This window comes from Cydia strobilella, chromosome 3 (assembly GCF_947568885.1).
Source record: "Cydia strobilella chromosome 3, ilCydStro3.1, whole genome shotgun sequence".
Classification (NCBI taxonomy): Eukaryota; Metazoa; Arthropoda; class Insecta; order Lepidoptera; family Tortricidae; genus Cydia; species Cydia strobilella.
In genome coordinates, this window is record NC_086043.1 from 23,330,088 (window position 1) to 23,355,104 (window position 25,017).

General features: G+C 40.8%; 1 protein-coding gene across 1 annotated transcript in view; it reads right to left on the minus strand.

Moving 5' to 3' along the window:
• Positions 1-25,017, minus strand: part of LOC134756243 (NBAS subunit of NRZ tethering complex-like) — a 99,180-nt gene that overhangs the window by 56,983 nt on the left and 17,180 nt on the right. The window contains exons 13-22 of the mRNA XM_063693070.1: positions 24,268-24,391; positions 22,806-22,942; positions 21,838-22,139; positions 20,128-20,208; positions 18,304-18,532; positions 17,331-17,486; positions 16,356-16,492; positions 14,575-14,751; positions 12,776-12,884; positions 2,512-2,705 (exon numbers count right to left, since the gene is read on the minus strand). Of these exons, the coding sequence (XP_063549140.1) occupies positions 2,512-2,705; positions 12,776-12,884; positions 14,575-14,751; positions 16,356-16,492; positions 17,331-17,486; positions 18,304-18,532; positions 20,128-20,208; positions 21,838-22,139; positions 22,806-22,942; positions 24,268-24,391 (1,646 nt within the window). The remainder of the gene's footprint in view (positions 1-2,511; positions 2,706-12,775; positions 12,885-14,574; positions 14,752-16,355; positions 16,493-17,330; positions 17,487-18,303; positions 18,533-20,127; positions 20,209-21,837; positions 22,140-22,805; positions 22,943-24,267; positions 24,392-25,017) is intronic.

Sequence of the window (25,017 nt, forward strand, 5' to 3'; positions counted from 1 at the left end):
AGTACTGTTGAAGCTAGTTATAGTGTAGGTACTGACTTGGCTCGCTGCAGCGCCGGCTCGCGCAGCTCCCCGCTGGAGTTGAAGTACTCGCGCGCGCAGGCCGCCGCCAGCTGCGCCGAGCGCGCCGGTGGGATCACACGCGAGGGGGCGCCTCCTCCACAAGACAGTACTGTTGAAGCTAGTTATAGTGTAGGTACTGACTTGGCTCGCTGCAGCGCCGGCTCGCGCAGCTCCCCGCTGGAGTTGAAGTACTCGCGCGCGCAGGCCGCCGCCAGCTGCGCCGAGCGCGCCGGTGGGATCACACGCGAGGGGGCGCCTCCTCCACAAGACAGTACTGTTGAAGCTAGTTATAGTGTAGGTACTGACTTGGCTCGCTGCAGCGCCGGCTCGCGCAGCTCCCCGCTGGAGTTGAAGTACTCGCGCGCGCAGGCCGCCGCCAGCTGCGCCGAGCGCGCCGGTGGGATCACACGCGAGGGGGCGCCTCCTCCACAAGACAGTACTGTTGAAGCTAGTTATAGTGTAGGTACTGACTTGGCTCGCTGCAGCGCCGGCTCGCGCAGCTCCCCGCTGGAGTTGAAGTACTCGCGCGCGCAGGCCGCCGCCAGCTGCGCCGAGCGCGCCGGTGGGATCACACGCGAGGGGGCGCCTCCTCCACAAGACAGTACTGTTGAAGCTAGTTATAGTGTAGGTACTGACTTGGCTCGCTGCAGCGCCGGCTCGCGCAGCTCCCCGCTGGAGTTGAAGTACTCGCGCGCGCAGGCCGCCGCCAGCTGCGCCGAGCGCGCCGGTGGGATCACACGCGAGGGGGCGCCTCCTCCACAAGACAGTACTGTTGAAGCTAGTTATAGTGTAGGTACTGACTTGGCTCGCTGCAGCGCCGGCTCGCGCAGCTCCCCGCTGGAGTTGAAGTACTCGCGCGCGCAGGCCGCCGCCAGCTGCGCCGAGCGCGCCGGTGGGATCACACGCGAGGGGGCGCCTCCTCCACAAGACAGTACTGTTGAAGCTAGTTATAGTGTAGGTACTGACTTGGCTCGCTGCAGCGCCGGCTCGCGCAGCTCCCCGCTGGAGTTGAAGTACTCGCGCGCGCAGGCCGCCGCCAGCTGCGCCGAGCGCGCCGGTGGGATCACACGCGAGGGGGCGCCTCCTCCACAAGACAGTACTGTTGAAGCTAGTTATAGTGTAGGTACTGACTTGGCTCGCTGCAGCGCCGGCTCGCGCAGCTCCCCGCTGGAGTTGAAGTACTCGCGCGCGCAGGCCGCCGCCAGCTGCGCCGAGCGCGCCGGTGGGATCACACGCGAGGGGGCGCCTCCTCCACAAGACAGTACTGTTGAAGCTAGTTATAGTGTAGGTACTGACTTGGCTCGCTGCAGCGCCGGCTCGCGCAGCTCCCCGCTGGAGTTGAAGTACTCGCGCGCGCAGGCCGCCGCCAGCTGCGCCGAGCGCGCCGGTGGGATCACACGCGAGGGGGCGCCTCCTCCACAAGACAGTACTGTTGAAGCTAGTTATAGTGTAGGTACTGACTTGGCTCGCTGCAGCGCCGGCTCGCGCAGCTCCCCGCTGGAGTTGAAGTACTCGCGCGCGCAGGCCGCCGCCAGCTGCGCCGAGCGCGCCGGTGGGATCACACGCGAGGGGGCGCCTCCTCCACAAGACAGTACTGTTGAAGCTAGTTATAGTGTAGGTACTGACTTGGCTCGCTGCAGCGCCGGCTCGCGCAGCTCCCCGCTGGAGTTGAAGTACTCGCGCGCGCAGGCCGCCGCCAGCTGCGCCGAGCGCGCCGGTGGGATCACACGCGAGGGGGCGCCTCCTCCACAAGACAGTACTGTTGAAGCTAGTTATAGTGTAGGTACTGACTTGGCTCGCTGCAGCGCCGGCTCGCGCAGCTCCCCGCTGGAGTTGAAGTACTCGCGCGCGCAGGCCGCCGCCAGCTGCGCCGAGCGCGCCGGTGGGATCACACGCGAGGGGGCGCCTCCTCCACAAGACAGTACTGTTGAAGCTAGTTATAGTGTAGGTACTGACTTGGCTCGCTGCAGCGCCGGCTCGCGCAGCTCCCCGCTGGAGTTGAAGTACTCGCGCGCGCAGGCCGCCGCCAGCTGCGCCGAGCGCGCCGGTGGGATCACACGCGAGGGGGCGCCTCCTCCACAAGACAGTACTGTTGAAGCTAGTTATAGTGTAGGTACTGACTTGGCTCGCTGCAGCGCCGGCTCGCGCAGCTCCCCGCTGGAGTTGAAGTACTCGCGCGCGCAGGCCGCCGCCAGCTGCGCCGAGCGCGCCGGTGGGATCACACGCGAGGGGGCGCCTCCTCCACAAGACAGTACTGTTGAAGCTAGTTATAGTGTAGGTACTGACTTGGCTCGCTGCAGCGCCGGCTCGCGCAGCTCCCCGCTGGAGTTGAAGTACTCGCGCGCGCAGGCCGCCGCCAGCTGCGCCGAGCGCGCCGGTGGGATCACACGCGAGGGGGCGCCTCCTCCACAAGACAGTACTGTTGAAGCTAGTTATAGTGTAGGTACTGACTTGGCTCGCTGCAGCGCCGGCTCGCGCAGCTCCCCGCTGGAGTTGAAGTACTCGCGCGCGCAGGCCGCCGCCAGCTGCGCCGAGCGCGCCGGTGGGATCACACGCGAGGGGGCGCCTCCTCCACAAGACAGTACTGTTGAAGCCAGTTTGATGCTGGCCTCGTCGCCGGAAGTCAGGAGAGATGAAGCGTAGATCTGTAAAGAAGAACTACCTATATTCAGTTCCGTGGCCCGCGGATAATTGCTCATTGTCTGTGGGAATACGTCAATTGTAGTAGACACTATTATACTCGTATATATAACTCGAGAGTCACGGAACTCACGCTCGGACTCTCGAGCCTCGGCGCGTGCGCTACTCGCTGAGACGCTAGTCATACGATTAAAGTTTTTTGAGGTAATTGTGTATTTACACGTTTTTAACAATCCCGAAAATAAACCTAAACTACGAAAAATACATCAACACTTTAAAAATACGTCTAACATTTTTATTTTGCGAACACAAACTAATCGTAACGCCAGAAAGCTGCAAACTAAAAACTACGATATGGCACGTCACGGGGACGTATCGTGTAAGATAATTTCATTCGATTTTTTTTTATCAGAAATCTGCACTAAAATCTCGTAACTTGTAAATAAGCCGTCCCCACTGTTAACCGTTAATTTAGAAACCTTATTAAAAAATACATGTACATAAAGTCGGTTTTTTAAACGATTTTTTTATTCCGTAGAGTAAAATGACATTTTATGTTGTCTACGACAACAAGTTACCTTGCGGGGCGCGGGCGCGCGGGGTACGGACCCCACCACAAGCCATTAGCTCCAGCGGCCACAGCGCCGCACGCGTCTTACATACATAATCGCGAATTTAACCCTTGTATGAGTTTCGGATATTAAATCCCTATTTCATATACATTGCCTTGTACTATAATGGTGCCTTTATGCGACTGCTGTTAATAGCTACACACAGTACATATATACGCCTATGCTATGTTCTTATTTTTAAAATAATGCAAATAAATAAATTTTATCTACAGTGACGGATAAGCTATTAAACGGTTATTATCAAAACGTACGGGGACTACGAACTAAATCGCATAGTTTCTTTTCACAAGTTGCCCTGGCCGATTACGATTTTATCTGTATTACTGAATCCTGGCTGACCTCGAATTTTTATGACAGAGAATATGTTGACGAAAGATACATAGTATATAGGTGCGACCGGTCGGAGGTCGACAGCGGCGCCGCGCGCGGCGGGGGCGTGCTGGTGGCGGCGCGTCGCGACCTGCTGCCGCTGCGCCGCGCCTGGCCCTGCCCCTCCCCCCGCCCCCGCGCACGCAGAGTGTGTTTGGATATCGCTCCCTATTAGTAATGATCACAATAATTCTCAGCGTAGATACTTAAATATCGCATGCGTATATATTCCGCACGGATCTAACCATAAAGATGCTGTAGAATCATTTTTTGACATAACTTCTCGACTTATTCTTGATCACCCTGATGATGTATTCCTTATTACAGGGGACTTCAACATCTCCCATGCTGAATGGTTAGGAGGTGGCTCCGGAGTTATATCCCTAAATAACTCTAGTAATGTTATAGTCCAATTTGTACATGATTTTATGGCACTCAGTAATCTAAATCAATTTAATAACATTATTAATGTCAATAACCGTGTCCTTGACCTCATATTTAGTAACGAGCTTTGTACAGTCACTAGGTGTAATATTCCTTTAACTCCAGAGGATATACACCATGCTGCATTATTTTTAAACCTAAAGCTTAATTATACTGCGCCAATTAAACCTGCTAAAACCCTTATATATAAATTCTATTCAGCAAATTATGATGATATTAACAGCGACCTATTAAATATAGATTGGGACACATTTTTCAATAATTTAAACATCGAAGGTTGCGTAAACAAGTTTAATAATTTGTTATATACCTTAATAGATAAACACGTACCTTGCCATTATTCTAGAAACTCGTGTACAAATTATCCTGTATGGCATAGTAGGTCTTTAAGAAAGATTTTGAAAGAAAAAAGAAAATATCATAAATTATGGAAATGTTATGGTAACCCGTTAGATTATGAAAGTTTTAAAATTTTAAGAAAAAGAGCTGAAAAAATAGAAAATGAGTGTTATAAAAATTATATAGAAAGTTCCGAGGATAAGATAAATTCACATGTAAAACATTTTTGGAAATTTATTAAGTCTTCAATGTCTAATAAAGGCATACCTCAAACAATGAATTACAAGGGTGTTTCAGCATCAGACGGTGAAAATATTTGTAATATGTTCAGTGATCATTTCCAGTCAGTCTTTGAAAATTCCACCTTGCCACCTCTGGACATCGACTGTCTGGATCCACCGCCAAAGCCAGTTTTTAACTTCAGTACAATCATGTTAACAAATGAAATGGTCCTTAAGTATCTGAAATCTGTAGATATAAATAAAGGCGCAGGACCTGATCGTATACATCCTTTACTTATTAGTAAATGTGCTGGCACTTTGGTGGTTCCTGTCACCAAATTATTTCAGCAGTCTATCAAGGAGGGAAAGGTTCCGCAAATCTGGAAAACGGCGTGGATTACACCTATACCCAAGGGTTCTATAAGCCAGGACGTCGAAAAATATAGGCCTATCTCTAAGTTGTGCCAATTCGGTAAAATATTGGAAAAAATTGTCACTGATCAATTATCATACGCTGTACGGCGTCATATCAATCCGAGTCAGCACGGGTTTCACAGGGGTCGAAGTGTGGAGAGTAATCTTTTGTCTTTTAGTGAAGTTATACGAGATGCAATGGATAATAAGTATCAAGTCGATGCAGTCTACACAGACTTCGCCAAAGCGTTCGACAAAATTTCTTACAATACGCTTCTGGTGAAACTCTGGAACCTTGGCATCCATGGGGATCTTTTTCGATGGGTGAAATCTTATATTGAAAATAGGTCCCAAAGTGTTGTACTCGGAGGTTTTTCATCGGCTTTCAAAATAACCACCTCAGGTGTCCCTCAAGGGTCCCATTTGGGTCCATTATTATTTATATTATATATAAATGATATCACGGAGTGTCTGACAAATTCGAAAGCTCTTTTATACGCTGATGATACTAAAATATTTCGAGTCATTGAAACAGACGCTGACTGTGCCCTACTGCAGGATGATCTAACTAGTTTTGAAACATTTTGTATTGAAAATAATCTGTTTTTAAATAGTGATAAATGTTCAGTTATTACTTTCACTCGGAAAAGGGATCCCATTGTATTCAGTTACCGGCCGCGTGTGCGGCAGTACTCTAACACGACAACATATTATACGCGACCTAGGAGGGTTAATGGATGCAAAACTAACGTTTAACCCTCATATTGATCATATTTTAAACAAAGCATACAAACTACTGGGTTTCGTTCTTCGTGTAGCAAAACCTTTTCGAAGACCTCTCACTTATAAACTTCTTTATAATAGTTACGTTCGCAGTAGATTGGAATTTGCTTCTGTAGTGTGGAATCCTCTCTTTAATGTCCATAAGACCCGAATTGAAAGACTCCAGAAAAAATTCGTTAAAGCACTGGAATTTCGAGTGGGTCGTAACTATGTAAATTACGCTTCCTCGGCTACACATCATAATATCCAGCCACTTTCACTTAGACGGTCCTGTACAGATTTAGCATTTTTATTCAAAATTATTAATAATGTTGTAGATGCCCCCGATGTATTACATAAAATTTGCTTTCGTGTCCCCCGTAGGAATGAACGTAGTTGTCGCAGTAAGGCATTATTTAGCATTCCTAACAGCAGAACAAAACACGCACGGCATTCGTATATTGGGCGCGTGTGTAGGCAGTACAATGAAAAGTGTATGGACGCAGATTTGTTTAGCAGTTCATTAGGCTTGTTTAAAAGAACTGTATATTCTTTATTAAAATAAGGGTGAAATGTTGCAAGCAACCCGATAGTAAGTACTTGTAATCTTAGTAATTTAAGTCTAAGTAAGTGAAAAGTGTAAGTATAAGTCTTTTCTCTTGTTTATACATTTATATGCTATTGTATTAGTTGGTATACTATTGTTTTGATTATGTACAACTACTAGGTACTACAAGTTTGCACTATTTATCATTACTTTTTAATTGTACCTCGATATGTGAATTAGGAAACTATAGGTCTATAAAAAATCAATTTGTAGCTATTAGCTAAGTTGCTTATGTTTACTTTAAGACTGTTTGTTTCTCAATAAATAAATAAAAAAAAAAAAAAAAAACATCAAGATCTTTTACTTGCACCATAATCGCCTGCAAGTTTATGGCGACCGTGACAGGACTAGTTACCTCAAGACATCTGCGCGTACGCGGCTTAGCAACAGGGAAGGCAGAACGTTCGAGAAGCGCGAACAAAGAAACTGACGAGCGCGACCTTTGGACTGGATGCCACGCCGGCGACGCGGGTCTCCACGGCGAACTACTTCCAGGGGAGTGCCCAATTCTTATCGTATACACTTTTACCTATCCTAGTTTTGATTTTTGTGCTCAGTGTAATTTATTCCAAAAAATATATAAATACGACTTTTATTAAATTTTAGATTCCGGTAATCATATTTCTCATCTTGAGTGCATTCTTCGCCTATGTTGCTACGCGCCTATACATAATACAACAATAAATACAACTTTAAAATCACTATAAATGTAAAACATTTAAAATTAAAAGCATTTTATTCGTTGACCTGCTAGAGCTAATCAACCTTAATATATAAATCATAAATCATTTATTTGCATTAAATGTGGTTTAACAATAGGTCTTATTATAATTATAAGTATCACACATTCATAATAAGTCATAAAATGCTAATTGCATTGCATCTTGAATTTGCACCGCTTAAAATTATAATTTATCTTAAGTTGTTGTTTACGTAAAATACTTAATAATAAGTGCTTGTGCACCGAACACGCCCTTGTTCACGCTTTCTTTATACAATTTTTTTTTTATTTTTTTTTTATTTATTCATTTATTTTTTTATTTGCTAGTTTCTTACGCCTTATAAATAGTGATGTGCTACAACCGGTACTAACCGGAAATAAACTATTGGCAGGGGTGCGAAACTCCTCCTTTCGGGTATTCTCGGCTCCTTTCGGTTCAGCATTGCTCCGAGCAATTATAAGGGTTGACACAACTTGACGTCCCTTTGCGTGCACGACCACAGATAAGATAATGACTTCAATTTTGACAACCCTAAATAGCCGAAAGGGATAATAGTGCTATATATTAGAAAGGAACAGTATGATTCGTCCCTGAACCGCTGTCAAACTTCGGTTTTATTTTATTTATTTTTATTTTATTTATTGTTCGGAGATCCAACAACTGTTAACACGTCTATAGGTTTTATAAATATTATACAAAAAGCCAATTACAGGTTCTCACCAGTAGCTACATATTAGCTACATATTAGCTACATACATTACACTTACCTTACATTTGTAGGAAGTTTCCTTTCTGTACGGTAGTATTATTATTTAATCTGTGCTATTGGGAGGTACTTATATTTGTTGATGAAGACGAGAGAAAAGGCACTGAATACTTTTATTTTTGTTTGTTCTTTCTTCACATACATATGCCAAAATGACTGCATTAAATGATATTATCTTAAACGACGATAGATTATCTAACCAGTTTTATTTAAAACGAAAGAAGGTAAAAGAAATACATAAAAATTATGACTGACTTACCATAATTTAACCAACTTTCCGGTAAATAATGTTTTACTCACTGATACAAACGGAAAGAAAACCTTACGTTCGAGGGGCGTGGCAAAACAAAATCTTATCGATTTTTGTTGGATCCAGCTTCTGATTGTTAGGTTACCACCGGGTTGATGATGAAAACTAATACTTGTACCAATATTTTAACTTTATTCGTTCGTTACCAACATAATAGCAACCAATTTACAATAAATATTCCAAGACGTCTACACTGTAACTCGTCTGTACACGAACTGCCCCTTGTCACAGTGTACCCGCCTTTTAATAAAAATTCAACATGGCGGGAACCAGTGACAAGTAAGGGTCAACTGATACTCTTTTTTAAGCTAATCGTAAAAGTAAAAATGATCAAAATATAAGCTATTAATAAATAATTATCCTTACAAACAGTGTTGCTAACATCTTGAACTCTAAGACCTCTGTCGTTATTAGAATAACTTTAACTAAGGCTTCTATTGCCCTTAATTTTCAATTAGGTATGCTTTTTTTTTTTCTTCTCCTTTTTGTACGCATGTGTGTGTGCGTAAGTGCTAGCTTTAGTTTAAAATTGAATAGTTTGCAACTGTGAGTTCCTGTAATTGGCTTCCTGTTTTAATCTTGTTGTTTATTGTAAGTGTATAGCTGTTGGTTCTCCTTAACATAAATAAATAAATACATCCGATCACTATACGAGTAAAGTAACGAATGTCGAATACGTAAACCAAAAATTAAATTATAATGAAATTATTAGTGCTTTACAGACAGCGTCTAGACTGAGCCGGAACTCCAGAAAACGTAGACCTAAAAGGGTAGTAGGTTGGAACAAACATGTCAGAGAGGCTCACGCTAGGGCAAGAATGTATTTTCAGAGGTGGCATCTGTTTGGTAAACCAGAGGCAGGACCGATTTATGCAGATATGTGCTCTTCCCGTAAAACATTTAAAGAGAAGCTCAAGTGGTGTCAGGACAACCAAACACAAATAAAAATGGACATTTTAGCCACACACCACAGGGCTAAAGACTTTAGCAAATTTTGGAAGAGCACCAGTAAACTAAATCCTAAACCGGGAATTCCTGCCAATGTTGAAGGTTTGCACGAGCCTGTTGATATTGCTAATATGTTTTGTAAGCATTTCCAGGTTGACTGCCAATCTTCGGACACGTGTCATCGGGTGCTTTCTACTGAGGACCGGAAGGCTGAGCGGCGAGTGTACTTCTCTTATGAGGATGTGGAAAAGGTCATTAGATCTATGACGAGAGGAAAGTCGCCGGGGCACGATGGCCTCAGTATAGAGCACCTGGTACATGCGGGTGTTCACTTACCTCGCGTGCTAAAAATGCTTTTTAATATGTGCATCAGTCACTGTCATCTTCCGGCCGACCTAATGAAGACTGTAATTGTACCCATTTGTAAAAACAAGACCGGGAATGCCTCTGACAAATCCAACTACAGGCCAATTTCTTTGGCTACAGTAGCAGCTAAGGTACTTGACGGGTTGCTTGATGGTGTACTTTCAAGGCACGTAAAGACGCAAGATGCTCAGTTTGGCTTTAAGCCCGGTTTATCAACTGAAAGTGCGATTTTGTGCTTTAAGCACACCGTCAAGTACTACACCGATAGCAAAACGCCTGTGTTTGCCTGCTTTTTGGATTTGTCGAAGGCATTCGATACAGTCTCTTATGAAGTTCTTTGGGGTAAGCTGGAAACGTGCACTAGTACACCGAGGGACGTGGTTGACCTACTCCGATATTGGTATGGCCATCAAACCAACCTAGTGAAATGGGCGGGTGCGCAGTCGGACGTGTACAGGTTGAAGAGTGGTGTACGGCAGGGTGGGCTTACCTCGCCCAGGCTGTTTAACCTGTACATGGACGAACTGATCGCTGGGCTCAGTAGCACTGGTATCGGATGCTCGATTGGCGGTACTATGGTCAACAATATCAGTTATGCTGATGATATGGTGCTGCTTTGCCCATCGATCAGTGCGCTTGTCAAGCTGCTGAAGATATGTGAGGAGTATGCCAGGACACATGGACTAAGGTACAACACCAGCAAGAGTGAGCTTTTAGTTTTTAAAGCAGGAAGTAAGTCCCTAGACATGTTACCAGATGTCTTCCTATGCGGGACTCCACTCACGAAGACTACTCGGTTCAAGTACCTTGGTCACTGGGTCACCGATAACCTCAAGGACGACATGGACATGGAAAGGGAGCGCAGAGCATTGACCGTTCGCTGTAATATGTTGGCCCGTAGGTTTGCACGGTGTAATGGGGATGTCAAAACTACATTATTTAAGTCGTTTTGTCAAACCTTTTACACGTGCAGCCTGTGGACTGACTATACTAAGAAAACATTTAATGCTCTGCGTGTCCAGTATAACAACGGATTCAGGTTACTGTTGGGGCTACCACGCTTTTGTAGCGCATCAGGTATGTTCGCCGAGGCACGCGTGGACAGCTTTATATCAATAATACGCAAGAGAACCGCTTCCCTGATGCGCCGCGTGCAGGAGAGTACCAACAGTCTCCTGAATCTGGTGTCACAGTGCCCGACTAGTGCAGTCTGGCGGCACTGGAATTCCATTCATATGGAGTCAAGAGGTACTGTATATAACATATTTTAAGTAGTCTGTAAGTTGCTAACGTATAAAATAAGTTTTTTTGTTACTAACATTTCTATGGACTAATTACTTATGTCTGATACAAATAAATTGAATTGAATTGAATTGAATTGAAAAAATACCAAAATGGCGTTGCGTCAGGTCGGCGATACGTCAATGTCATTTTTTTAAACGTTTGAGTAGATTAGTAGTGAGTAGATTTCATTTATTGTTTATTTTGAATTTAAAATTAATATAGTATTTATCAGTTACTCACAAACCGAAATCAAAGATCAGCACTGTTTGTTTTAAGCTGGTCATATTATTTCTAAGTTTGACATTTGTAGTTAAATATCAAATATCTTTATTTTGCTTAAAATATGGTACAAAAGATGGACTTTAAATTTATTTAGGAAACAAACAGTCACATACAGATAAGTTTAAACTTGCAGATATACAATAAGACCTATAGTTCCATTAATTATAACATACTGATATTGATAACAAGTAGAAACAGGGCTTGTTCGGCACTGCCTATAAATAGGAAGATACACAGAAGTAACAATTGGATACACAACTAATAAAGTATCAAACATGCTTACAAACATACATACGTTACATAAGACTATAGAATAATGACTTATGGACTTAGTAACTAAGAAGCACATGCATAATTCACCAGCAACTGGCATGCAAAAAACACAAACGCGAGCTATGCTACATGGAATTAATAATGCTAATAAATCTAAATATTATACATGTCACTTATAATTACATCGTTAAAAACAAATGTCATACTTAATCTAATTACAATTGTCAGAATCTAGCCATATTTGAAATAGTCAAAAAATTCATCAATTGAATAAAAATATTCCTGTATCAACCACCTCTTAAGTTTACGCTTAAAAAGACTAAGTGGTAATACTTTCTGATCATCTTGGAGACAGTTATAAATTTTTATTGCCATACAATAGGCGCTCTTACCATATAATACTGTCTTCTTAGCAGGTATGACGAGACGATTCTGATATCTTGTATTAAACCGACAAATGTCCCTATACGTAGTAAAAAGTTCCGGATGCACTTTAACAAATAAACAAATTTCATATAGGTACATACTTGGCACAGTCAGAAGTTTCATATTTCTAAATAGAGGTCTGCATGAGGTCATTATATCCACATCACAAATAGCTCTGATGCACTGTTTCTGTGCTAACAGTGCTTGGTTTGCGTAACTAGAATTTCCCCAAAGAAGAATACCATATCTAAGTACAGAACAAACATAGCCATGATACGCCTGTATTGCAGTCTCTTTACTGCTAATTTTTGTCAACCTCCATAAGGCATATGCAAACGAGTTTAGTTTACTACATACTTTATTGTTGTCATTATAGTCTACGGAATAAAAATACAGACTAGGTATAGTACAAGCTTTGCTCAGTTTCGAGCTAGGTGGATGGTATATAACAAAGTAAAATTCTTCCAAATAAAGTCCTTGATAATGACAAAGATAGATATAACTCCGTAATAGATGGATACAGTCTAAGGAAAAAACGTGCCTCGAAAATCAAGAAAATTTGATTCTCGTTCAGAGGGCGCTACTAGCTTTGGCCTACTGTCGTATAGATGGCGTTGACGGTTTCGTTTGTTATTTAACAATTTTAACGCATATCAGTGAAAGAACATGTTTCAAAATCATAAAAATAATTAATGCAAATCAAAAAAATCATCTATCCATATTTAAATACATTTTATCGTATTTTTATAGATATTTATTTTTAGTTTTAAAGTGTGTCGATAGATGGCAGTGAATTTTCTGTGGTTACAAAATTTACTATGACAGTACCGCTCTAGTATAAGTTACTCTATGATATAATAAAGTAAAATTCTTCCAAATAAAGTCCTTGATAATTATAAGAATATCTTACCTCATAAACCTCTTCCTTGCTGACGCAGTTGAGCAAAGTGGATTGCAACTCGAGCAAGTCTTTCAGAAGCTTCTCCCACTCCTGCTGCGTCCATTTCTCTTCGCGGTTTCTGGAATAAGAATTTTTTTTTTCGTAAGCACAAACAAACAAGACATTACATAATACAAAAGAAAACATAAAATAAGATTAAAGTGCCACGAAATGGCCTCATCTCAGCATGTTGCTGGTGACTTCCATCGCTGATCTTCCGATGAGACCATCAGGTGAGAAGAATCACGGAAGGTAACAGACAAGAAGAAAAGATACATAAAATAACATACAATGAACAAATAGTTAAATACAACAAGCAAGAAGATACAACATAACGCTTAAATTAAAAATGTTTTATATAAAGTAAGCATCGTACTTGTAACATAACATTTCAGATTCTACTGACAGCTACTTGGCAAAAATCGCATAAATTTATTTTACATCGGCCTATTTGTCTGATGTGACTATTTGTCTGAGGGTACTTCCTGCCAACCTATAACCCTGTGTCGCTCTTGGTCTCTGGCTACTCTGTCCAGCAGCATCCTGGGCCCCTTTACAATATCTCAGAATACATTCGTGATCAAAGATAGATATAACTCCGTAATAGATGGATACAGTCTATGGAAAAAACGTGCCTCGAAAATCAAGAAAATTTGATTCTCGTTCAGAGGGCGCTACTAGCTTTGGCCTACTGTCGTATAGATGGCGTTGACGGTTTCGTTTGTTATTTAACAATTTTAACGCATATCAGTGAAAGAACATGGGTCAAAATCATAAAAATAATTAATGCAAATAAAAAAAATCATTTATCCATATTTAAATACATTCTATCGTATTTTTATAAATCTTCATTTTTAGTTTTAAAGTGTGTCGACAGATGGCAGTGAATTTACTGGGGTTACAAAATTTACTATGACAGTACCGCTCTAGTATAAGTTACTCTATGTTAAAAAGCAAAGAGATAGGTGCGGGCTGAAAAACAGCGCTGTGCAGTCGCCAGACTCGCGGCACAAGCTGAGTCCCGAGCCTATTGTCGCACGCAGCATTTATAATATTGATGATTATAATTCTAAATGTCATATATGTGTATATATATATATATATATATATATATATACTGCTGTAATTTAAGCTTGTACTGTTTTTTAACTGTTTTTTTTTGTATACTTACTGCGACAATAAATGACTTCTTTTTTTTTAAGTGAGTGGTTTGAAGCAGTCGCTGAAGATGCTATGTTTAGTTCAATGGGTCATTCTACTTTTTCATGACCATTAATCTATTGCCAGAAAAAAGTATGTATTGTATTCGTGTATAAAAATTGGATTCCCAAATTGTACCAAAAATTAGGAATTTGTTGACCAAAATTCATATTTTAATATTGATTAATGTAAAAAGATGGTAAACCCAGTGGTAAATGCCTTATTTTCATACAAATCAAAAGACAATCAATTTATTTATTGAACAAAGCTGTCGGAATTGGTAGCCTAATTAGGCCTCTTTTTTTCCATCACAAAACAGAAAATGAAAGTAATGGCCAAGTATTCTAAAATATGCATTTTACGAAAAAGTGTCAGTAATATATATTTATTTATTGCTAGAACATAGTGTTTTCATACAATCGGTGGTCTTAAAATAAATAGTAGTCCTTATGTTCTACCCTGTGATAGGCATGCAATATAAAGGAAGCGGCAAAAACTTATATACAACAAATAGTAGGATGGGCCCAATAATTCCATCTACAATCAAGCAGACATACTCAGTTACTCACTTGTCTCTGGCCACTCTGGCGAGCAGCATCCTCGCCCTCTCCTTGTCGCGCGGCATTTCCTTTAACTCTTGAACGGTGACCCGCACCCCTCTCCAGTTGACCAGGCTGCTAGCGGCCACTAGCTTCTCTAGTTCAGCGCATCGGCGTATCAGCTCGCTTTCGGAGATGCTTCCGTCGCTGGAAAAAGAAATAAACCTTTATCCTGGTAACAAAATACCTACTAAATAATTATTCGGACATTAAGTTCGAACGATTTTAGTCATCCGGACTGTATAGATTAATTACCCAAAAAAAAATTTCGCCAATAGCTTTTGTTCCATTCGCGTTTTTCCCCCATTCTGCTTTTTAACCATGCGTTTTTTTTTCAGTAGTTAATTTAATCACACTCGTATGTCCCAGATGCTTTTTTCCCCAATACGTAATATTTCCGAGAACATGTCTCACTCTGAGTTGACGGAGCCCCGCGTGGCGGGGCTCCTATTTCTGGGCTGTTTGCCCTTCGGGCATCTGTAGCTACCTACCTATCTAATTACTTCGTGTGACTATCGTGAAAACATTACACTTTGGTGAAAAAAGCGACTGGGACATACGCGTGTGATGAAATTAACTACTGAAAAAATAAACGCCTGGTTAAAAACCAGAATGGGGAAAAACGCGAATGGAACAAAAGCTATTGGGGAACAAACATTTTGGGTAGCTAATCTAAACAGTCTCCGGTATAAATGAGGAATGTTTTAAGACAAATTTAAATTTTCCAGGTCAGGGAAATATTCTCTAAATACATAAATTTGACAGGAGTAATGAACAAGTTTGAAAACAAATCAAATTATTTTATTAAATATTCACCCTTATTAAGATGGCATATAGTCGAGAAATTGTGACGGGTACCGCCGTGGCGGGGTGGCCTAGGGGTTCATGGCGTTAGCCGCGATAGCTAAAGACGCCGGTTCGAATCCGGCCTTTTTTTTCATAATTCATAATTCGTTTATTGTCTGTAGAAGTCTTGCCATTAGGCGTACAAACTTATAACTACTTACTACTACTTAAAACATAAGTCATGCAAATTACAATATATTTACATATAAGTTAACAAAAGCGGTCTCATATGTAATATTACGCTATAATATTAACATTTGTCACAGAGGTACTCTTGAATGGAGTAGTAGGCTTTTTTTGATAAAAAGTCATGCAAAATTTTCTTAAAATGTTGTAAATTATTACAGTCTAAGATTGATTTTGGGAGTTTATTATATAATTTCCGTCACACGTCGTTATCTTCGTCACTTTTTTTCTTTAATATATGACATCTGTTACCTTGTTGTATGGATCCGAGTGCTGGGGAGTTCGAAAGCAGGAAGAACAAAAAATGCATGTCACCGAAATGAAAATGCTTCGATGGGCTGGGGGTGTGACCAGACTAGACAGGATCCAAAATAGATACATCCGGGGGTCGTTCAAAGTGGCCGAAATACCGCATAAAATGCAAGAAAACCGCCTGCGCTGGTTCGGCCACGTAATGCGCCGAAATGAAGACCACATGACTCGAGAGGTACTGGCCATAGAAGAAGGCAAAAGAGGTAGAGGCCGCCCACCAACCACCTGGATACAGACAGTCCAAAAAGACTTGCTGACGACGGGCTTAACGCCAGAAATGACGCAAAACCGCCAAGTTTGGCGAAAAAGTATCAGGAGGGCTGACCCCGAATAGGGATAAAAGCCAGGGGATTGATTGATTGATTGAATATATGACATTCGTCACAGTTTAGGAGTAATGAACTTACGTTTCCTTTAATATAGTGTCAAGTAGATCGCACGCCTTGTCCAGTTGTTCTGTCCCGTTGTACGCGTACAAACACTTTTCTGCCAGATCTAGATGCGTGCGGACATCTAGCTCAAACTCGTTCGGTGATTGTAACACCTGTGGAAAAAAACCGGTCAAGTGCGAGTTCGTTTAACTTGCGCACCGAGGATTCCGTACAAACTTAAATCTCATGTAACTATAATGACGAAAGATTTGACCAGAAGCACAATTGTAATGGATAATTGTTTATAGCGCCATCTATCGGCAAATTGGCTCACTAATTTGCGCGACCTGTATGTACGTTAGTTTTTCAGGAATATTTTTTTATCATGTGAACCGATTTCAACAATTTTTGATTTATTTGAAAGAATGTGTTTATCGTGTAATCTCATAGAAATTTCAATTATAATAAATACCCGCAAAGGGGTTTAAATTGCAAATTAAATGAGTAAATGTTTTTTGATAATTAAAAAAGAAGTTTTCTAGATAGAAGCGTGATTATATCTCGTATAGTCTCGTTTTAGTTTAAATCATAAGCGAAAATCGTGTAAGTTTAAACCAATATATTCCATCGGGCACTGTTTCACTTTAAAACAAAACTTCATATAAAGATACTACTTTGTCTGCGCGGACTTAAGTAACAGCAGCTAAAGTAAGTATAGCGCCTGGAAAAATTCTCATAGCAAATTCAATTTGAGCATATTATGCACACAAATTAGCAGGCACTTCATCAATTATCTAAATTCCACCCCGCTTTTTACTTTCCTAAGGGATGATTTTCGGGATAAAAACTATCCTATGTCCTTCTCAGGTACTCAACCTATCTCTATGCCAAATTTCATAAAAATCGATTCAGCGGTTTAAGCGTGAAGAGGGAACACACAGACAGAAAGACAGACAGACTTTCGCATTTATAATATTAGTATGGATAGTATGGATTAGTATGGATTACTACCAGTAAAATGGAGGATAGGTCGTCGACACTGACGCTCTCCAAATAGTCCATGAGTCCTTGAAGTACGCAGTCGGCGCGCTTCGTCAGAGTTTCGTATCGCTTCAGGAATGGGATCACGAATTGCTTCAGGTCGGCCACGAATGTTTTAGGCGTTGACTGTGGAATATAAATCGATTAGAATCACACCTCTTTTATAATATTAAAAAACCGGCCATTTGCGAGTCGGACTCGCGCACCGAGGGTTCCATACTTTTTAGTATTTGTTGTTATAGCGGCAAAAGAAATAAATCATCTGTGAAAATTTCAACTGTCTAGCTATCACGGTTCATGAGATACAGCCTGGTGACAGACAGACAGACAGACGGACAGCGGAGTCATAGTAATAGGGTCCCGTTTTTACCCTTTGGGTACGGAACCCTAAAAATACAGATACAAATTATTTATTGTTAGAAAGTGAGTAACAGAAATGATGTTTATGTTACATAAAGTGCGTCACAATCAGTCAGTATTTGGCGTACAATATATTGTATTGTATTGTTTTGTATTGTATTGTAAATAATAAATAAAATTTATTAAGCATTCCTAGTACACAACTTTGGGAACAAATCAAATTATTTTATTAAATGTTTTGATTTGTGTTTATAAGTAGTCACACTACTATATTGTATAAATTATAAACTGTAATAGATGTCATATATTAAAGAAAAAGTGACGAAGCCCTAAAAGTGGCGAAGGCCGGATTCGAACCGGCGTCTTTAGCTATCGCGGCCTTTAACCTTTTGGACGCCAATGACCGATACGCACCGTAGGTTAAACGCCAAAGACCGATTAATCGGTCATAAACCACAGAGCAACATAGCTTACATGCACATGCATAAAGTTCAATTTCAGTTTTGACACTTCGGTGACGTGGCGTCTGACCGCTTTTGTGTTTGACACGGCGTCGAAAAGGTTAAGGCCTGCACTGTCTTACCATCTTCATGAGCAGTTCGCAGGTCTCAAGAGCGCTGAGCTTCTCCAGTTGTTCCAACGTGACCCCCTCCACGTTGAGGTCGTACAGCAGTACGTCCAGGGTCAGGAGGTGGAAGATGAGGGAGTCCAGGCCGGGCACGCCACCAGCGTCAGCCGCGAGGGTGGCTAATGTGAGCGCGTGGGACGCGAGGCCACTTTTGGCTTCGATTTCACGCGCGCGTTTATCGTACCTGTCATTTTTACAATTCATTACTTATTTTCCTTTGGATAAAGCAGAGTGTAGGTAATATTTAATAGTTATTTCTACAACAAGAGAGGAAAGTTGGTTTTTCTTGCGAGTGTTTATTTTGAGTCCCGAGAAAGCGAAAGATTCTATGATTGAATCACGAGCGAAGCGAGTCATTCTAAGTTAGAATCTTGAGCGTAGCGAGGGACTCAAAAACTAGAGATGTAAAATAACTTTGCTCTCGTGTTGCACACATAATTTTTTACCTCAGTAGTGAGAACATATTAAAGGTTAAAATGTATTTAGAATTACACAGAATAATACAGAGAAACAAAAAAAAAACAAAAACAAAACAAAAAAAATTGTAATAAAAGTATGAAGTGGCACTTCATGGCCTTCACTAAATTAAAAATCTACTTTGTTTCACTCCCTGGAGTGAGGAAAGTCGCACTTTCCTCCCTCCAGGGAGTGACGAAAGTAGGCTTGTTCGAGCTGCTAAGGTGAAAAAACAATTTCGTTTCATTATTAAGTTTTGTTGTACTTACTAACATTGGATCTATGATTTGAAATAAATAATTGAATTAGATTATTTAATCATATATTATTATGTAATTCGTTTTAAATGTTTTAACCTGATATGGGAATATTTTCTGGATTAAATAATTTCATTCATTCATTCATTCATTGTCCCCATGATCTCGGAGGACTGGCTAAAGTTGATATTACATCAACATCTTAGAAAATGTTGATATAATATCTTTCGATCTACCGCACTTGGTCAGGTTTATCATAGTCTGATTTGACTTTATAGATAAAGATACAAGATATTTATTCGTTACGATCACAACACAAGTACGAACATGTACAGACAACAACAGCAACAAAATAAGAAATCATCAAGTGTGCATCACGAAATGGACCCAACTCAGCATAATGTTAGCTATAAAGCCAGCGCTGGTCTTCCGTAGGGCCCATTCGGTAGGGCCCATATTATAGTAAAATATATTTTTTTTTTTTGACGTAAGATGTCCCCTAATATTTATTCCTTTATTTAATATCAAATTTAACATAATTATCGTTTTTCTCCTTGTTTTTTCAATACATAAATAAAGGCTTGATTTTTTTTATATACACGTATAGAAATACAGGAAAAACTCCTTCCTTCTAAGAGCTGGTAAGTCTTTCAATCAGCTTTGTAAACATCATGATCTCATCGATCAGTTCTGCGATAGCTTTAGTTCGATACGTAAGCTAATGACTCAGGACTTTTCCCACTGTTAAGTGTTAACAGTGGAAAAAGTGTTAACTCAACATTGTATCTCTATCCTGTTCTTTTTTCTCTCTTTTGTTCTTCTTGTTAACTGTTTAAACCAATTTTCCCTCTCTAGTAAGATAAGTAAAGTATATTTATAAGTTAGTAAGTATTATTAGTTGTAATTTCGCACATCATGCACTTTACGCAGTTTCTATCTGTGGAAACTTGTAATTGGCTCACTGCTTCTATGTTATTACCTAACGTGCTACTTCAGCTGTAAGTTTTCCTAATAAATAAAATAAAATAAATATAACAGGGTAAAGTTTAGAGTAAAATTCACATACCATTGAGTTATATCGTCGTTAGCAGCGGCCGTTTCGGAGTCCGGCGAGCTGTCTTCAGACCAGTTCGAACTCCAAATTGATCTAAACAAATTGTTCAAGCTTGGAGTCTTGAGTATTAAATAAAAATCGCAGATACTTTAAAACAGCTTCTAATTCTGGTTCCACAAAGGTACTTAATAATTAAATGTATGTATGAGACAAATATATTGCGTGTATCTCAGAGCCAAGTGGCTCGCTGGGCGTCTATAGGCGGCGGGGGAGCGGTAGATGGGCCAACTGGTTTAGGCGGTGTATGGTCCCCACTTCCCCTCCATTGGTAGGAGCCGCAACACAAATTAAGAACCATTAATCAAAAATCAACAACAAAATGCAATAAAAAATCTAGCGATATGGCGAATAATTTCAAAATGTAAGTCTTATTTTTTTTTTTTTCAAATATCGCCGCTATACTTACTCAACCTCGTATTGGCAACACTCATTTGATGACAAACACCCGTATTCCGAATGAAAGAAAAGCGACATTTCCATCAAATGATTGTTGCAGATATGAGGTTGAGTAAGTATAGCGACGATATGGATTTCAGAAAATACAATCAAAATTGGAGTAACCAAATAATACCAAAATCATTAATCATTATGTCATCAACTCATCATTATCAATCAAGTATCTTTAGTATCAGTATTTTAATTTCCCTACCACTCCCTATGACAATATTGGATTCATTTATTCAAAACTTTCTACGTTCAGCTTGTATAGCCCCATGTATGCACCCATTACGTTGTTTTCAATCTCGCTGGCCGTCCGACAAGACCGCTCACTGTCAGGGTACGCAATGAGGTACTGGAACAAGCCAGCAACACAACCTTCCTAGGGTTTGAGATTGACACGTGCCTGGCTTGGAATCAGCATGTAGACAAGCTGTGCGGAAAATTGGGGAGCGCGTGCTTCGCACTGGGCCGGGTTGCGAGGTCGGTGTCCGCAGAGGCGGCGCGCACGTGCTACTTCGCCACGGTGCACTCGCTGCTGCAGTATGGAGCTGAGCTTTGGGGTCGCTGTGCAGAGTGGGAGCGGGTGTTCAAAAACGCGCAGTCAGAATTATCGCTCGAGTACCCCACGATACCCACGCGAAGCCTCTGTTTATTAAGCTAGGTATATTAACACTGCCAGCAATAGTCATTCTGCATGTGGCTGTATATGTAAGAGTTCATCTGGCGGCATTTAAAACATTTAGAATGTTAAGCTCGTACGAAACGCGGAACGCAGATAAGATTGCGGGTATAAGCCGGACGTTGACCAAGTCATCTAAACTCACCCACGTCATGGGTCCCACTGTCTACAATAAGTTGCCTAGAAACATAATTAATGCTCCAAGCTTGGCCAGCTTTAAATTCCACCTAAAGCAGTGGCTTATCGAGCAATCGTTTTATAGCTATGACGAATTCATTGCGTGTAAGGCATAATGCTTACTATTATCATATGTTAATTCCACCATTTGCGGTATACATTATTATATTGACAATTATTATTAAAACATTTAGTTAATTATTATTAATCAGAACTGTTTATACCTAATAACTAGATCACTATTATTGGGAAATCACTATTATTAATTATTTATTATTGACGTGTAAATTGGTTTTATAAATAAATTATTATGATTATTATGATTATAGCTTCAAGTATAAAAAGTCAAAAACCTCAATACCAACCTAAAGATCTCCTTCCTGCACCAATCACTCTCATACTCCACCTTCACCGGACTCCTCTCTGTCCACTCAGATTTCCTGTCCACCGGCAGCAGATGCTGATAGTCCATCGGATTGATTGTCTCTGGCAAGCTCTCCAGCACTGCCAACTGCATGGGCACAGTTTTGATATGCGGCCACAGACAAGTGAGCGCCTCTATGCGGCCTTCCTTGGCGAGCTCGACGGAGCTGTGGACGAGGCTGTTGGCGCGGAGGCGGTCGTATTCGTCTTTTACGTAAGTCGATTTTTCGCAGCGGAGTATTGCCTGGGAGAAAAGAGAAAAGGGGCAATGTGTTTTTTACCTTAGCAGCTCGACAAGCCTACTGTCGTCGCTCCCTGGAGTGAGGAAAGTCGCACTGACTCACTACTGAGGTGAAATAGTTATTTGTGCAACAAGAGAGGAAAGTTGGTTTTTCTTGCAAGTGGTTATTTTGAGTCCCGAGAAAGCGAAAGATTAAGTTAGAATCTTAAGCGTAGCGAGGGACTCAAAAACACGAGATGTGAAATAACTTTGCTCTCGTGTTGCACGCATAATTTTTCACCTCAGTAGTGAGAACATATTAAAGGTTAAAATGTATTTCGAATTACAGAGAATAATTCAGAACAACAAAAAAAATTGTAATTAAAGTATGAAGTGGCAGTTCATGGCCTTCATTAAATTAAAAAGCTACTTTGTTTCACTCCCTGGAGTGAGGAAAGTCGCAATTTCTTCACTCCCTGGAGTGACGAAAGTAGACTTGTTCGAGCTGCTGAGGTGAAAAAATATTGTGCGCAACACAAGAGCAAAGTTATTTTACATCTCGTGTTTTCGAGTCCCTCGCTACGCTCAACATTTTTTTTGCAATTAAGTCCTATCCTTAATTCGAAATTAAATTATCGTGAGACATATTTCAAAATATTTAGATCACTATACGGTCTGTATTATCCTTACTTCATAGAGCGAGACGCGCTGCCTATAAAATAGCATCACATGGCGGCAGCGAAGCAGCTCACTAGTATATGCATTCAGGTCTGATAGTTCTATCAAATCTGGCTTTTCTATCTTCTCCTCTTTGTCCTTGTTTATTTCTGAAAAGATATTACAAAATTCAGTATTATTTCTCACTAGCTTTTACGACTTCGTCTGCGTGGACTTAGTAACAGCAGCTAAAGTATAGCGCCTGGAAAAATTCTCATAGCAATCACTCAATTTGAGCATATTATGCACACAAATTAGCAGGCACTTCGTTAATTATCTCAATTCCACCCCGCTTTCTTAAGGGATGATTTTCGGGATAAAAACTATCCTATGTCCTTCTCAGGGATTCAACCTATCTCTATGCCAAATGTCATCTAAATCGATTCAGCGGTTTAAACGTGAAGAGGGAACACACAGACAGAAAGACAGACAGACAGACAGACTTTCGCATTTATAATATTACTAGCTTTTGCCCGCGACTTCGTCTGCGTGGAATTAGTAATTTGGGTACCTTTATTCTTAAACAAATCTGCTTTTTAATACATCCTTTTTTCACCCCCAAATTGGTCCACACTATACATTTCCACCCCATTTTTTTACACCCTTAAGGGATGATTTCGGGGATAAAAGTTATTCTGTATCACAGCCCATACACACACAGCACACAGCTCAAACTATCCCTATACCAAGTTTCATCTAAATCGGTTCAGCGGTTATTGATTCCCCATACAAATTTCCATCCCCCTTTTCACCCCCTTGAGGGGTGAGTTCTGGGATAAAAAGTATCCTATGTCCTTCCCCGGGACTCAAACTATCTGTATACCAAATTTCAACTAAATCGGTTCAGCGGTTTAAGCGTGAAGAGGTAACACACAGACAGGCAGACAGACAGACAGAGTTTCGCATTTATAATATTAGTATGGAAGTATGGATAGAGCAGGGGCCCGTTTCTCAAAAGCTTGTAACTTGTAATACATGCGGATGTCACTTTCTGACAGCTTTTGCTAGAAAAGGACTTCCGAGAGAGATAGTCATAGACCTAGCATTACACAGATGATCTATACGCGTGCGCCCGTGAGGAACAGAACATACGCAATGAGACAATATGATTGGTCGAGTAGATTACCACCACCACCACCATACTTGATACTTGGTTGAACTTTAAACCATACTAAATTTACGGTGGGGAATTAAAAAGAAAGTGAGACTGTGACAAGAACAAACAATAACAGCGCTTTCTCTGCTACTCCTACTGAAAGATACATAAGACTATCCCGTTCGGTCATTTCCCCCCACCCCTCATGCCCGATCAAATTATACTAGATTTTGATTTTGAAACTTTATAATGTGAAATGTAATATCCAAGCTTTAAAGCAATAAAGATTTTATTATTATTAAAAAAAAAGATTCATGGAGATAGTGCACACATCCTTACCATGAAGTATTTCCTCGTTGGTCAGCTTGAGGCCGAAGTGTAGCAGTTCCTTGGCGGCGGGCAGTGTTTCCGGCAGTCGGTCCACGCACTGATGCACTGCCCAGATCTTCTTCGATACTTTACTCTGTTTTATAAATGCAATATAGTATTATAGAGGTTTCTTAGGGTTCCGTACCCAAAGGGTAAAAACCGGCCAAGTGCGAGTCGGACTTGCGTACGAAGGGTTCCGTTCCGTACCATTATCTATAAAAACGGCAAAAAACAAGTTACAACAAACGCCCCACTTAAATATTTATTTTTCCCCTCACTAGCTCGGAAAGCCGTTTTTTATCCTTTAAAACAAGCGGGGAAAAACGCATTTTATCCACTAGTCGAGAAAGTAATTTGACCTTGGATGGAGCGTGTTTAAGTAGCTTTTCACAGATAACAAAACGTAAAACGCTCATAATAATTGTTCGTTATCATTAAATAAATGGTTTGAGAATTTAATAAAAAATACCAAATTTACCTTTATTTAATGATTTTAAGTCATAAACCTTAAAATTCCATAAAAAACGTTTGTTTTCTAATAATGATGTTAAATATAATAACGCACAAGTTGAGTCGATGCAATTTCAAAACGCATCATTGACATTTCATACGTCAGAAATGTCAACATTGTCAACAAATTTTTTACTTTAAAACTTCTTACGTAAAAATACAAAATTTCCAGTTTTTTGTTATAATATCGTTAAAAAAAGAGTGATTCCA